Raw genomic sequence first — 13,024 nt, forward strand, 5'->3', positions numbered from 1 at the left:
AATAACTGAACAGATTGCGTCTGTTGGTCTCTCACAACACAAACACACACACACATCATTTCACATTCCTAATTTTCCCAGTGTTGAGTGAATTAACCACAGTTGCACAACACATAACCCTCAACCCCCCAAAAAAGAAAAGCTATAAATCCTTCAACATCTTCCTTCTCCAAATTCGAAACATCTGCAAAAGCCATAACAAATAAACAGAGAGGATACGGAATGGATATTACAAACACACCTCGAGATCATATTTGTTATAATTGGCAAATAAATAAATAAATAAATAGCTGTAACAGCGCCACGAAACACACGATGGTGCACTAGAGCACTGTTTTCATTTTATCCTGTGTCTGATTAAGTTCAACTGGAACTAAGAATATGATTTATTTTGGGGAGAAAAAAAAAGTCAGTAGACATTAATTTGCTGTACTTTTTTGATGGATATATTCATTGTTGGAAAATTAGAAGTAATTATAACTTGATTATGTGAGTATTTAAAAGGTGTCAGCATATTCTCTTTCCAGTTTTGATATTTACAAAGAAAAATAATATATTGTCCTTTTTCTTTTGGCTTCTCCCTTGTGTGCTCTTCTGTTGCACCAACTGTCCTCATGTCTTCCTTCATTACATCCATGGACCTTCTCTGTGGTCTTCCGCTTTTCCTCCTGTCCAGCAGCTCCATCTTCAACATCCTTGGTTTAATTTACTGACTATTCCTCCTCTGCACGTGACCAAAACATTAAAACTACCTAGTATTAAAAACAAAAAGTCAAAACTAAATAAAAACTAAAACTAAGGAATAATCTAGGGCTGCAATTATTATTTATTAATTACTAAATTAATTATCAACTAGTTTGAAAATCGATTAATCGGTTTTCAGTGTTTTTTCAATAATCAAAACTAGCTTTCTCATTTTCAGCTTCTTAAATGTGAATCTTTTCTGGTTTCTTGGCTCCATTTGACAAAGAAATCCTTAAAACTGAATCATTTTGGATTGTGGACAAAATAAGACATTCAAGAACATCATCATTTCCAGGTTTGGGAAATAATAATTGTCAGTGCAGCCCTAGAAAAATCCAAAACTATTATAACCTTGGTAGCGAGTGGGCAATATGATCTTAAATTATAACAAATATTCCATCATAACATCACGATATTCATGGTGGTATTTAACAGAATTCCAAAGTAAAGTAAATGAACACATGTGAAGAATAGGTTCAGAAGAGGACGATATTAAGTAATGGGCCCCATGTAATCGATTGGGGGGGCTGCATGTGGCCCGCGGGCTGCCAGTTTGACACCTCTGCAAGAAAGAAAGAAAGAAAAAGAAAGTCTCAACGTCTCAGTGATATTTTTTATTATATTCATCAGTCAGAAAATGAATGTCGTTAAATCAAATGCGAACAAACTGTTTTCAAGTTTGAGTTGAACAAGTCAACACTTGACAACATGAGACAAACATGAGACTGAGACTGTTTTCACCACCGCGGCATCAATTCCTCAGTGTTTCGTCATCACACAGCTCATCATCACTCTGTTTATCTTTTTCATGACATCACTAATCAATCACCTCTTTCACATCGATCAATACACTGCACATGGTTTCATCAACGCATTTCTTTTTTTTCAGACGTCCATCATTTATCCACTGTCCCCAAAAACTGATTTGACACTGAATGGTAATAATGACGATGAACAAAACAAACTGACTCTTATGTCTAATGTGTTAATCTGGAGTTAATCTGGAGTTTCAGGGACAGTGGATGAAAACAACACCTCACATAAATATTCTCTTTTTAAAATAGTTCATTTTGTCATTGAAACAAAGTGTTGTTGTTGTTGTGTTTTTTTTTTTTAAATATAAAATATTTTAAACATCTCCTTCTCTCACACACATAAACGCGTCACACATTAAATTCAATTATAAAAACGTCTTTTTTTTAACAACAGAACCCGGGTCCTTGTTTGTTTTTTTTTCACACAGTGAAGAGCTTATAAAGTTTTCTGTTTTTACAGCATTGTGCTTCACAACTTTTTAAAAAACATCTGAATCTTTTACAGCAGTCGCATACAAAAATAACAGTAAAAAGACAACACGTGCTACACCTGTGTGTGTCTGTGTGCGTGTGTGTGCGTGTGTGAGTCTTCTCAGCTGATTCTCTTTTTTATAAAAAGAAAATATAACTGTGTTCGATTTCTTTTTTTGTTTTCCAAAACGACAAATGACGATGACAATTAATTATTGCAATAACACGTTTAAAATAGGCTTCACTTTCAAAAACACCAATGGATTTGTTAGTACACATGCCTTTGTAAAATGTGAGAATGTTTTCATATGTTATTAATGTAACATCTGTCTGTGAATTCTATGTTTATTCTACTACTGTTTTGTTTTTTTAAACCCATGCCTTTGTTGATTGATTGGTGGGTATTTTAATTTACTGCTTGTACATTTATTAATCTGCTTTTTGTTCATTGGCTTTATTTTCTTTAATTGAAAACATCATCATTTAATTTGACTCTTTTTTTTGCAGTTTTTCCACAACATGGTCCCACCTCGCCTCGGCACGGCACGGCTTGGCGTGGCTCAACTCTACACAGTTTGGTTGTGTTTCCATTACGAAATAGTACCTCTTCAACGTGGGCGGAGTCATCACAGCACGGCTGCATGAAACTGACACCAACAAACTAGTGACTTGTAAAGCAGTTTTCATTAGAATCAGTTAATTAAAACTATACTCCGTCAGCGGCAGGGGTTTGTGATGCAGCTCGCGATCACAGGCTTTCCGCGGTGCTGTCGCTAAATACACCAGACTCCTCGGTTAAATGATGAGATTTTAGACATTTCCTTGGTAATTGTTGGAGATTAAAGTCTCTGGTATACTAATAGGAATAGGACGCATTTGTACCAAAGCAGAAGAGGACAATGCTACAGCTTCCTTTGGACACATCTGGTTCAAGTGGCTCATCAGCTGAAAGGTCCGTCAGGCAGAGGAGGGGGTGTCAGCCAGTTTGAGGGTCGCCAGCTCGAGGCTCGGATGACAAGAAAAAAGTACCAGGTACCATCGCTAGTGGAAACGCAAAATAATAGTGCTGTGCCAAGGCGAGGTGAGTCGTGCCGCGCTAGTGGACAAGGGGCTTTAGTGAACACTATCTTTAACCTCTCATAGTTCCTGGTAATTCTGCTTTTATGCAGGTTCAGTGATATTTTTAACCACAGCTGAAACTGTCAATCAAACAATTACATAAAGTCAACCAGAGACGATGATTCTTTAAATCATGATGAACCTGTACGTGTGGTGGGTGTGGCCTAATGGGTTGCTTCATCATCATCCTCAGCAGCAGCAGCAGCAGCAGCAGGTGTTTCTGCATTGTTCAGGTGGTCTATGCTACGTGTGTGTGTGTGTGTAGCTGTGTTTCAGATGGCAGTGTCCCAGAACACTGTGGTGTGTCCTGTGGCTCCAGCGGTGGCTGGGGCTGAATATGGCGGTGGATGTTTCTTCTTCCAGCTGGGCAGGATGGGCATACTGTCCTGTTTACACAGGTTCTTCTCAGGCCGCTGACGAGCTTTGATCTCTCGACACAGAACTCGCTTCTTCTCGATCATCTCCATCATGGTGGGGTCTCCACAGAGCCACGGCATCTATGACGTCAACATACCGACATCCTGTCAGTCACAGTCACAGCGCCACATGTTTGTCTGTGAATCTGTGTGGGTTCATTTATGTGTGTATGTGAGTGAGTGTATCTGTGTGCTCATACTGTATACTGTATGTGAGTGTTCGTGTGTGTGTTTCTGTGTGCTGTGTTGTGCATCTGTATATATATATCTTTATTTGCTCATTTTGGAAATCTATTCATGTTCATGTTGTGAATCTGTGTGTTCATTATGAGATTAATAACAAAAGAAAAGCTATTTTAAAAGCATTTTCAGACATTTTAAATTTTGTCAATTAAAGCGAGTCAGACAGACAGAAAGACAGACTGAGAGACGGACAGAGAGATGGACAGACAGGCAGACAGACAGATGTAACTTCAGACTTTAGTTTATTTAAACTCAGTTTCCGCGTCTTTAACATTTACATTTGTGTTTAACATTCAGATAATAAAATGTTTACAAAATAATGCTGAGGTTTAAATTTAATTTATGGATTTGTGAGATTAAATATTTAAAAGCAAGAAACTTCATCATTTTATTCACGTGATTATGAACAAAGAGTGAACAAACAACGGAAGACAAAAGTGTGGGTTTGTTGGTGAATATGGTTTGAGCAGCAGGTGAACGTGTAATGAGATGATGCTGCAGAGATCTGAATTGAAACGGCAACAGGATTCTGATAATCATGTACTTCATAATTATTGATCCTTTGATTTGAGTTCAAATCTTTGTTTATTCAGCTGTTCACTAAGCCTTAAACCATCATGAATGGGCTGAATGTAATGTTTACTTTAAGACTACGTCCACATTTTAAAATGCATTTGGACTATTTCTATTTTCTATTTTAGTATTTTAATGCGGACAAATAGAAACTGAGATTTTATTTTGAAACTGTGGGCTCTTTTTGTTTTAGTGTGGTCAAACTGCATCTGAGACTTTTATTTTGAAAACTATAGAGCTGTATTTTAGTGCAGAGACCATAAGTTTCAAACTTGTGGTTTCCACACAACCCACCACTCAATATCAGGACAGTTTGTTTTTGTTAAATTAATTGATTAATTTTGCATTTTATACAGTATGTGTTTTTATAACGTGTCAACACGGACAGGTTTTATTTTGAAATTCTGTGAAGAATTGTCATTGTGATATCATTTTCAGCTCATTCTGCTTGCGTTATAGTGTGAATGAAATGTTTGTTAACAGTGACACAGAAATTCACGTTCTCTTCCTTTTTCTTTTTTTTAACAAAGATGACTTGACGACTTGCACTTCCTGTCAGTATCACTTACTCACATTTCCCTCTGCTGGGTCACATTTCAGCTCGTTTCCATTGGTGGCAGTTTTTCATATTTGTTTCTAATATCATTTTTTTCCTCTCGTTTCAGATTCCATTTCCTGCCGTCCTGCATCTGTGTCTCATCTTCTCACCTGTCCTGGCGTATCATATGTCCCTCGCCCTCATCTGTTTTTCATATCAACCAGTTTCCCTGCTCCGACTATCCGTGACATCCCCGACTGTGACATCATTGTGATATGCTGATATGATGCTTTATAAAATGGACATCATGCTTCCTTTGAGAAGACCTGAAACTAGTGATTGTACGCAAGAGTATTAGGGCTGCATGAAAAAAGGAAGAAGATAAAAACAGCATGAATTCTGAGATTAAAGTCAGAATTATGGCGTTAATCTCAGCATTCTGACTTTTCTCAGAATTCTGACAATAATCTCAGAATTCATTCTGTTTTAGTTTGTTTTTTAATTTCTTTCAACATGTGGCCCTAATACTCTTCCATATGATTGAGAACATAAACTCCTCACGTTTACCAGTCGCCCCCTGATGGACAGTCAACATACTACACATTTTCTGGCCCCAGGGATTACGTCATACAGTCTCAGTGTTATATAATGTCTGTGGTGAAGACCAAGATTTTCACATTTTGGATGCAAACATCTTGATGTTATAACAGGTTAGGGTTTGGATTGTAACCTCCTTCTTGTTTGTTCAACGGTTGTTTGGGTAGATTAGTGTTTGAGACATTAAATCCAACATTGGCTCATCGAGACATGATGTCAGCACTCGCTATAGTTTGGTGGAGGTGGTAGTTAAAACTTTAATAGTAATGAGCTGTGGTTAATTGTTAATTGTTGATGGGTTGACTTTGTCTGTGAGTGTGGTCCATATACAAACATTTAAATGAGATTTAATCCCTTACACAGTGTTAGTTTAATGTTAGTTTGACGTTAGCTCCAATGGCGATGTTGAGTTAGTATAAACTGTTACTTTTGTTGAATGTTTTCGTTAGTGTTAATATTTCATTTTAAGACAAAATACTTTTAAACAGCAAATGTTTTCCACAAAAGTACAATTACAAAAAGTCCTTAAACAATGTAAAAAGGAAAACATATTTACTTGTTTACATGTCTCATGTTTACTCATTTACATGTTGACTGGTTTTACTGGTTGAGTTGTCAGTCAGCTGGTGCATCGCAGCTTCTGTCCGCCTATAATGTTTTATGTTCTGTTATTCAATGAAGTTGAATCCTGTGTGAAATACAAGTCATTTATAATAAACACACACACACACACACACACACGCACGCACGCACGCACACACAGATGAACAAGTGTTTCACAGGTGTACCTGGCTGAGGGCGAGGTGATGCGCTTCATGCAGGTGACGTTGAGGTGTTCCACCTGGTGAAGGAACCCCTGACGTCGAGGCTGAGCGGCCGAGTTTACAAACAGACTTTGATTCTGGAAAAATCAGACAAAGAGACAACACCTGATGTTCACCTGTGAATGATCTTCTCAAAACAGGGTCAGTATGATGACACTGGAGTACACTCACACATTCACAAACCCAGACACATTAGATACAGATCATCCATATTCAGACCTTTTATCAAACTCATTATTTGCTAGTTACAAGTTGCGTTTAACACTGTAATTTGTCATTGTTGTAGAGGTGGGTCAAAGTATCGATTTGGTGATATATAGCGCAGAGTGATAATTGATACGTCACAAACAGTCCTTGCCAGTTTCACTCACCAGGCGTCGCTACCTCATGTCTCCTCACGTTGGCGCTGTTAAAATAAATGAGGGAAACTTGCACTGAAGTTACCTGGCCGAAGAAGAGGGCGTTTACAGCTGTATAATGTTGGAGAAAGCTAGAAAGCTACGTGAAGAGATTCTCCAATACATAGACTTTATGCACTTTGTTATCCATGTTGTGACTAAATAGAGAAATCCTGCACTTTTTACTTTGTATCATGATATTATTGGTATCGTGGGCCATGTGTCACGTATAGTACTGTGAGGTACCTTGTGTTTCCCACCCCTACTTTGTTGTGTGTTTATGCGATGATGATGTTGTGGGTTACGATATATTATACGATATTAATATGATGAGTTAGTCAAATAAATGTAACACATAAATAGGTATTTAAATACTCAATGGGATATTTCATCTTGTATCACTCGCAAGTGACATATTTTACACCAGGTCTCTCAGCAACTGTACTTCATTTAACAAGTTCTGCTCAGGCCACTTCTTATTCATCACCTGAAGAATCTTATTTTGATTGGCTTTAGAGACATCATCTCACATGTTTTTGTTTTTTTTTTGCCGACCACAAGTCTCCTCCTCCTTGTGGTGTTGTTGCGTGGCCTTACTCACCTCCACCTCCTCCTCCTCCTCCCCCACACAGCATCATGGTGGGGCTAACAGATGATCTCCCCATCCTGCTGGATCCTGGACTAGATCGTCCGTCTCTGTCTTTGTAGTCTTGTCTGGGCAGAGACCTGTAATCTGCTGCGATGTAGCAAACGCACAGATAATGTAAAGTTAAAAATCAAAGAAGGAAAAAAGCTTCAAAACACTTACCATGACAAAGAATCAGCTGCCCAAACAAAAATGAAAAATCACCCAAGACAAAATATGGGAAAAGAAGTAGAGCTTTTTTTTAAAAAAAAAGGGTAGGACAGGTCAAGTGTGATTGGTTCATAATTCAGATATATTTGTTCTCTGAGGATGAAACTGATAATCAAATGACCTGGTGGTAAAAGGTGAATTTGACTGAACCTGGACGCACATAAAGAATGAGGGAGAAAGTTTGGTTTGTGAAGGTCATGGTTTAAATATCTGGATGATTTGGAGTCCGATGTGATGAGGACTTACCTTCACCCTCCCTGCTCTTCCTGCTTCCTGAACCTCTCTTTACCACCTGTTTACCTGAAGTAAACAGGCTGTTGAGTTCATCCAAAGGGCTTGCTGGTGTCTGTGACCTCACTGACACATTCTGCATGGAGCTGTGGGTGGGGGATGAGTCACTGAGTTTTGACTCCCCCACTTTGTGTGAAGATGATGACGATGAAAAGCAAGGCATGCTTCCTCCAGCCATCAGTGTGTCATACGGTGGTGGCCTCTTCAGGCTCAGAGGGGTAAGGGAACGACCCATGCTGACTGGAGATGGGCATGCTGATTGGCTACGGGGGTAACCATGACCACCGTGGGCAGAGTCAGACGACTTGTATAGGTTGGACGGAAGAGGTGGAGCCGATGACCGGCCAGAGGACGTGATGGTGTGGTTGCTTGAGTGGTCTCTGTCTTTGTCTCGCTCCCGATCCCTGTCTTTGCGGCGGCGGGTGGAGGGCTGTGCATGCTCAGCCCCACTCGATTTGCTAATGGAGACATTTTCTAACATGGGCAACCGGGTAACCTCTAAGGGTGTGAGGGGGGACTCATCAGAGTTGGGGGAGCATTGAGCAGGGGCAGGGGGGAAGACAAGCAATGGTGGCCGAGGAGTCAAGAGGTTGGGGAAGGGTGGAGGGATGTCACACAGAGATCCACGGGACCACATTTCAGGATCCATGATGGCAGAGTGAGTGTCCTGTAGAAAGTCCTCCAACATTGGGTACTTCATCTCTTCATACACTGACTCATTCTGTTCATCCTCCACCACTTCCTGACCTTTCATCTCACGTAAGATGTTTCCCACCATCTCAATATAAACTGGTTCCTCGTCATCCATGTCTCTGGATACTGGACTCTGATTCTGGGATGAAGATTTATCCCGCCGTGAGGAATACTTCTTGTTGCCATGGTTATGGATGTAGGACTCATCAAAGGAAGTGCTGAGCTGAGTGTTTGGGTTCCTCTTCGGTTTAGGTGGAGGGAGCTTCTTGTAATCTTCAGAGTAGTAAGGACACTGAGCTGCAGACAAACAGACAGACAGCAACCGATGACATCACCTCCTCAGTAACTTCCTGCTACATTCACACTTGTGACATGCCATTCAATAAAATTCAATACATTTCATTTGTCCCCGGGGGCAGTTTATAGAGCAGTCACTAATTAATAGACAGATTTATTATTTAGCTTCTTCAGACACAAAGTAGTCGTCAATAAAATCATTTTACAACATCCTGTAAGACAACAGGAGCTGTCCTCACCCTCCACTTGGTCTGCTGTTTCTTTGGTCTCTTGGTGGTCTCTCCTGATGGTTCCAGATCCCCCATTCACCATCTCAGAGCTGCTGCTCAGTTTGGTGTTGGGGTCCCTCTTCGGTTTGGGCGGGGGTTGTTTTCGGTTGTGGTTGGAGTCGTCTTCTCCTCCACCCACAGAGTGGAGGGACTGAGATCGAACCGTGAAGCCCTGGCTTGCGGGGGGCAGTCTGTCTTGCGGCACTGGCATTGTCATGAAGCCCATTCTGAAATGTTTCCCAGAGTATGATGTGTCCGTTACCATGGCAACATCTTCACCAATCCTGAATGGATGGAAAGACAGATCGAACAATCATCATTCACAAAGACAACATTTTATAAAAGTAGAATGCTCTCAAAGAATACACCGACCACTAGCCCTGCTCTAACCAGGACCCTAAAACCAACAATCATGATCCAACACTTATCAAGTAATTAACCAACAACTGAAAGCCAGGGATCATGAACCAGCACACATCAACCAACACTCATTAACTGACAACCAACAACCAACCACCATCAATCATCAACCAACCACAATGAAAAACCAAGCACTCATGTCTTTGGATGGATGGTATTGATGGTTAAGATGAAGTTTAGAATGAATTCATGCCTGTGACGTCAGAAGACTCATGTGTTTGTATTTTCTACCTCTTGATTGCATCTTCCTGCCGTCTCTTCTTCTGGTGTTTTTCCTGCAGGTAGGTCCAGTTGGTCTGATTACGAATACGGTCACTTTCTCTAGCAATGTCTGAAGCATTTTGAATCACCAAACCATCGTATGTTCGAAGGCCACTATCCTCCACATACTGAAAAAACCTCCGGAAGGAAGACGATTCCTGCTGGTACGTCATGACTCCGCAGAGACCTGAGAGGAACATCGGACACAAGCAGGTGAGTGGAACACCTTTTACACTACTTGTTTTAGTTTTAATGACAGGAAAGAAAAAATATATGACCGAATTATGACTCAAAAAAACTTGGAAAACTGGAAAGAGAAGGCCAGGTGCTGGTGCCAATCCCAGCTGACATAAGGCCCATCACAGGGCCACATGGAGACAAACAACCATCCACTCAAACCTAGTCAGGGAGTTGTCTAATCCCCACATCTGCATGTTTTTGGACTGTGGGAGGAAACCGGAGAACCCTGCGCAGAAAGGCCCTAGATCGACCGGGTTGGCAACCCGGGTTTTCTTGCTTGAAAGGCAAGAGTGCTAACCTCTACACAAACCATGTGGCTTGAGCAGAACTCGTTACATGAAAATAATATACAAATACTGTAGCTTCCTGTAACATGCCAGCAGATGTGCGATAGGGTCCGAATAATGTACATTTTCGTCATCTGCCCATTTCTGCACTGGTCCACTTGGACCCTTCACGGATGAATCTCCAGTTTGATTCTCCGTAAAACCATATTTGTGCTGACTGCACATGCAGGCTCCCTGAAACAAAGCACTTTCCAGTCCATTTAATAGCAAACTCTTGTTGGCCAAAAGAGACAAATAAGACAAATCAGAGGTTCGCCAGTGCCCACACACTCAACAAACAAAGATTTCCTGGTGAGAAATGACTGCTTCTGTAATGACATATGAGATTAGGTAGGCATGTGTGGAACGCTAAGTGATATGGATCCTTGTTCAAGTATGAACGGAACCACAGATTTGCAAAAATGTGTGAAGCTGCTCTCCACAGATGTGGTAATAATGGGCCGGCCCTAACACTGAAGCTAGTTATTACACTGTAGCCTCTTAATCCGTGTGTGTGTGTGTGTGTGCGTGTGCGTGTGCGCGTGTCTATCATTCCCCTCCCCCACCTCTCCGTCTCTCATCTTCCCTCTAAAAATGGATCAGGGAGTCAGCTGGTGGTAACCTAGCAACAGTAGCATCTCTCAGAGGAGTATGATGTAATGCTTCCTGTACAGAAAAAGAGAAGAATAAGCAAGAGAAAAACCAGGATAGGAAACAAGAAGATGAATCAGAGAGTGGGAGCAAGGATAGGAAACAGCCAAGCAGCAGGGATTCAGGGAAAGAAGACAAGGAGTTTATCACCTGTGATTTAATTCAGATTTTATTTTCATGTAGTGTCCTGATTTTTTCTGATGAAAAACTGATCATGACCTATGACCCTAAGACTCTGCCTTGTTTCAGTCACACCTGTCAATCACTTGCTCCAACCACTTGTAATTGTTGAATAGAAACATAAAAACGGGTATGATCAGATTCACTTCCTGTCTGACTTTTGACCCTCACAAACATGCCAAGTGTATTTATCATTTATCCTTCTTTATCCTCATGCTAACTTACTTTGTTTACATTCATTTATCTTTGAGCTAAAATAGTAATTTAAAAAAAAGAGCCTGCTTTAAAATGAAGGTGAATTTTAATCAGTAACTTTGCTCTTAGCTGTGATTCAAGATGGCGGCCATGTTGAAGCTGCTGATTTCAACAGCAGCTGGGAATGAATGAGTCAGATCTGATTTGAACTGTCTTTATTGACACAATCGACGACATAGAGACAAGGTGAGAATGATCAAGCAAATAAAGAGGAAGGATGGAAGCAGCTTACCGGTGGATCACTGAGTACTCAGACTCCATCCATCCCTCCTCCACCGTCTCCTTCACTGTCTCCTTCCCTTCGTCACTGTCGCCTTAACTATATCCTTTGGTATCTCGTTGCCTCCTTCTATCCACCCTGTGCAGAATCGATAATGAACTGATGAAGATTCCTGCTGTCGTCACAGATCTGCGGCTCAGAGAAAACGGCGACTCACTGCAGCGATGATAATCCCCGACACCTCTGCTCTTCCTCTCCTTGCCTCCTCCCCTCGTCTCCTCTGTCCTACGATCATATATCCTCACAGCTGTAAGAATCACATACACACACACACACACACATGCACACACATTCACCCTTCAGCCTCACACACACATATCCCCGACAAGATAGTCACCACAAGAAACAAGAGGCTGAAACCACGGCAACCTGGCAGCATCCTCACCCTGCTGACTCCTCCCCCTGCTGCTGAGAGGGGAGGGGAGGAGGGAATATTTATTTCTATGTGTGTGTGTGTGTGTGAACAGATGATGTGTTCTTTCCTCCTTCATCGCCTACATGATGCTGATGATGACATCATCTGGCAGGACGTCACATGATGTTTTATCCCAGTTACATCATGTGATGTCACAGCTCTTCTGACAAACCTTAAAGCTGCACAGAGGGTTCTGTCCACTACAGGGTTGTCTCTTCAGATCGTGAGGACATTGGGCAAAAGCAGTAGAAGAAGCGGGCAGTGATGTATCATTACAGATGATGTCATGGCTTCTCTGCAGGTGATGTCATCACCTCTCTGCTGTAAAAAAAAAAACGAAAAAAAAAACGGCCCTTGTTTAATTTTCTTGTTACCAATACTGCCCTGTTTTTATCCAGTGACATGCCATCAGTGTAGTCATGTGACAGGCTGATGAGCACAGAGCAGCTGTTTCTATTGGTCTGATTTTGAATTAGGAGCAGAATGTAAAAAAATATTGGCAATTCATTGATTGATACAAGACAAACACAGAGGCATATGAGATCTACAGATACATCATTATTATTGTTATTATTATTAGCATTGCTTAGGAAAATATGAAAACTAATCTGAGTACAAAGTAGTTCAGCGACCCCCGGGGCTCTGCATTGCGCACGCGTGTTGTTGTGTAGCAGCTCGTGTGTGTGCGTGTTACCTCTTTAGGACCTTTTCTGGCATAAACACTGACCTTGTCAGGACCAGTAGTCCTCATGGAGACCAAAATCTGGTCCTAGTTAGGCAGAACCTAATTTCTGAGGCTCCAGTTAAATTTAAGGTTAAGATTTGAATTGTGGTTAGGTAAAGGTTAGTCAT

The 13,024-nt window shown here is 41.0% G+C and overlaps 1 protein-coding gene and 1 long non-coding RNA gene across 3 annotated transcripts; one reads left to right on the forward strand and one right to left on the reverse strand.

Annotated features, from left to right (window-relative positions):
• Positions 1-2,753: 2,753 nt before the first annotated feature.
• On the reverse strand, positions 2,754-12,002 carry nyap2a (neuronal tyrosine-phosphorylated phosphoinositide-3-kinase adaptor 2a). Of its 2 annotated transcripts, XM_058633058.1 has the most exons (8): positions 11,915-12,002; positions 11,710-11,835; positions 9,796-10,012; positions 9,115-9,428; positions 7,841-8,875; positions 7,340-7,474; positions 6,305-6,417; positions 2,754-3,646 (listed from the first exon to the last, which is right to left on the reverse strand). In XM_058633058.1, exons 3-8 carry the CDS (start codon positions 9,996-9,998, stop codon positions 3,422-3,424), a joined length of 2,025 nt encoding a protein of 674 aa, XP_058489041.1. In that variant the 5' UTR covers positions 9,999-10,012; positions 11,710-11,835; positions 11,915-12,002; the 3' UTR covers positions 2,754-3,421. The 2 variants fall into 2 exon arrangements, with proteins under 2 accessions (XP_058489041.1, XP_058489040.1); XM_058633057.1 differs by lacking the exon at positions 11,915-12,002 and having other exon boundaries at positions 11,710-11,881.
• Positions 9,951-11,931, forward strand: LOC131462170 (uncharacterized). The gene is made up of 3 exons (XR_009240854.1): positions 9,951-10,038; positions 11,547-11,663; positions 11,844-11,931. It is a non-coding gene; the product is annotated as an uncharacterized LOC131462170 (long non-coding RNA).
• Positions 12,003-13,024: the final 1,022 nt, after the last annotated feature.

Source organism: Solea solea, chromosome 7, assembly GCF_958295425.1.
Source record: "Solea solea chromosome 7, fSolSol10.1, whole genome shotgun sequence".
NCBI lineage: Eukaryota > Metazoa > Chordata > Actinopteri > Pleuronectiformes > Soleidae > Solea > Solea solea.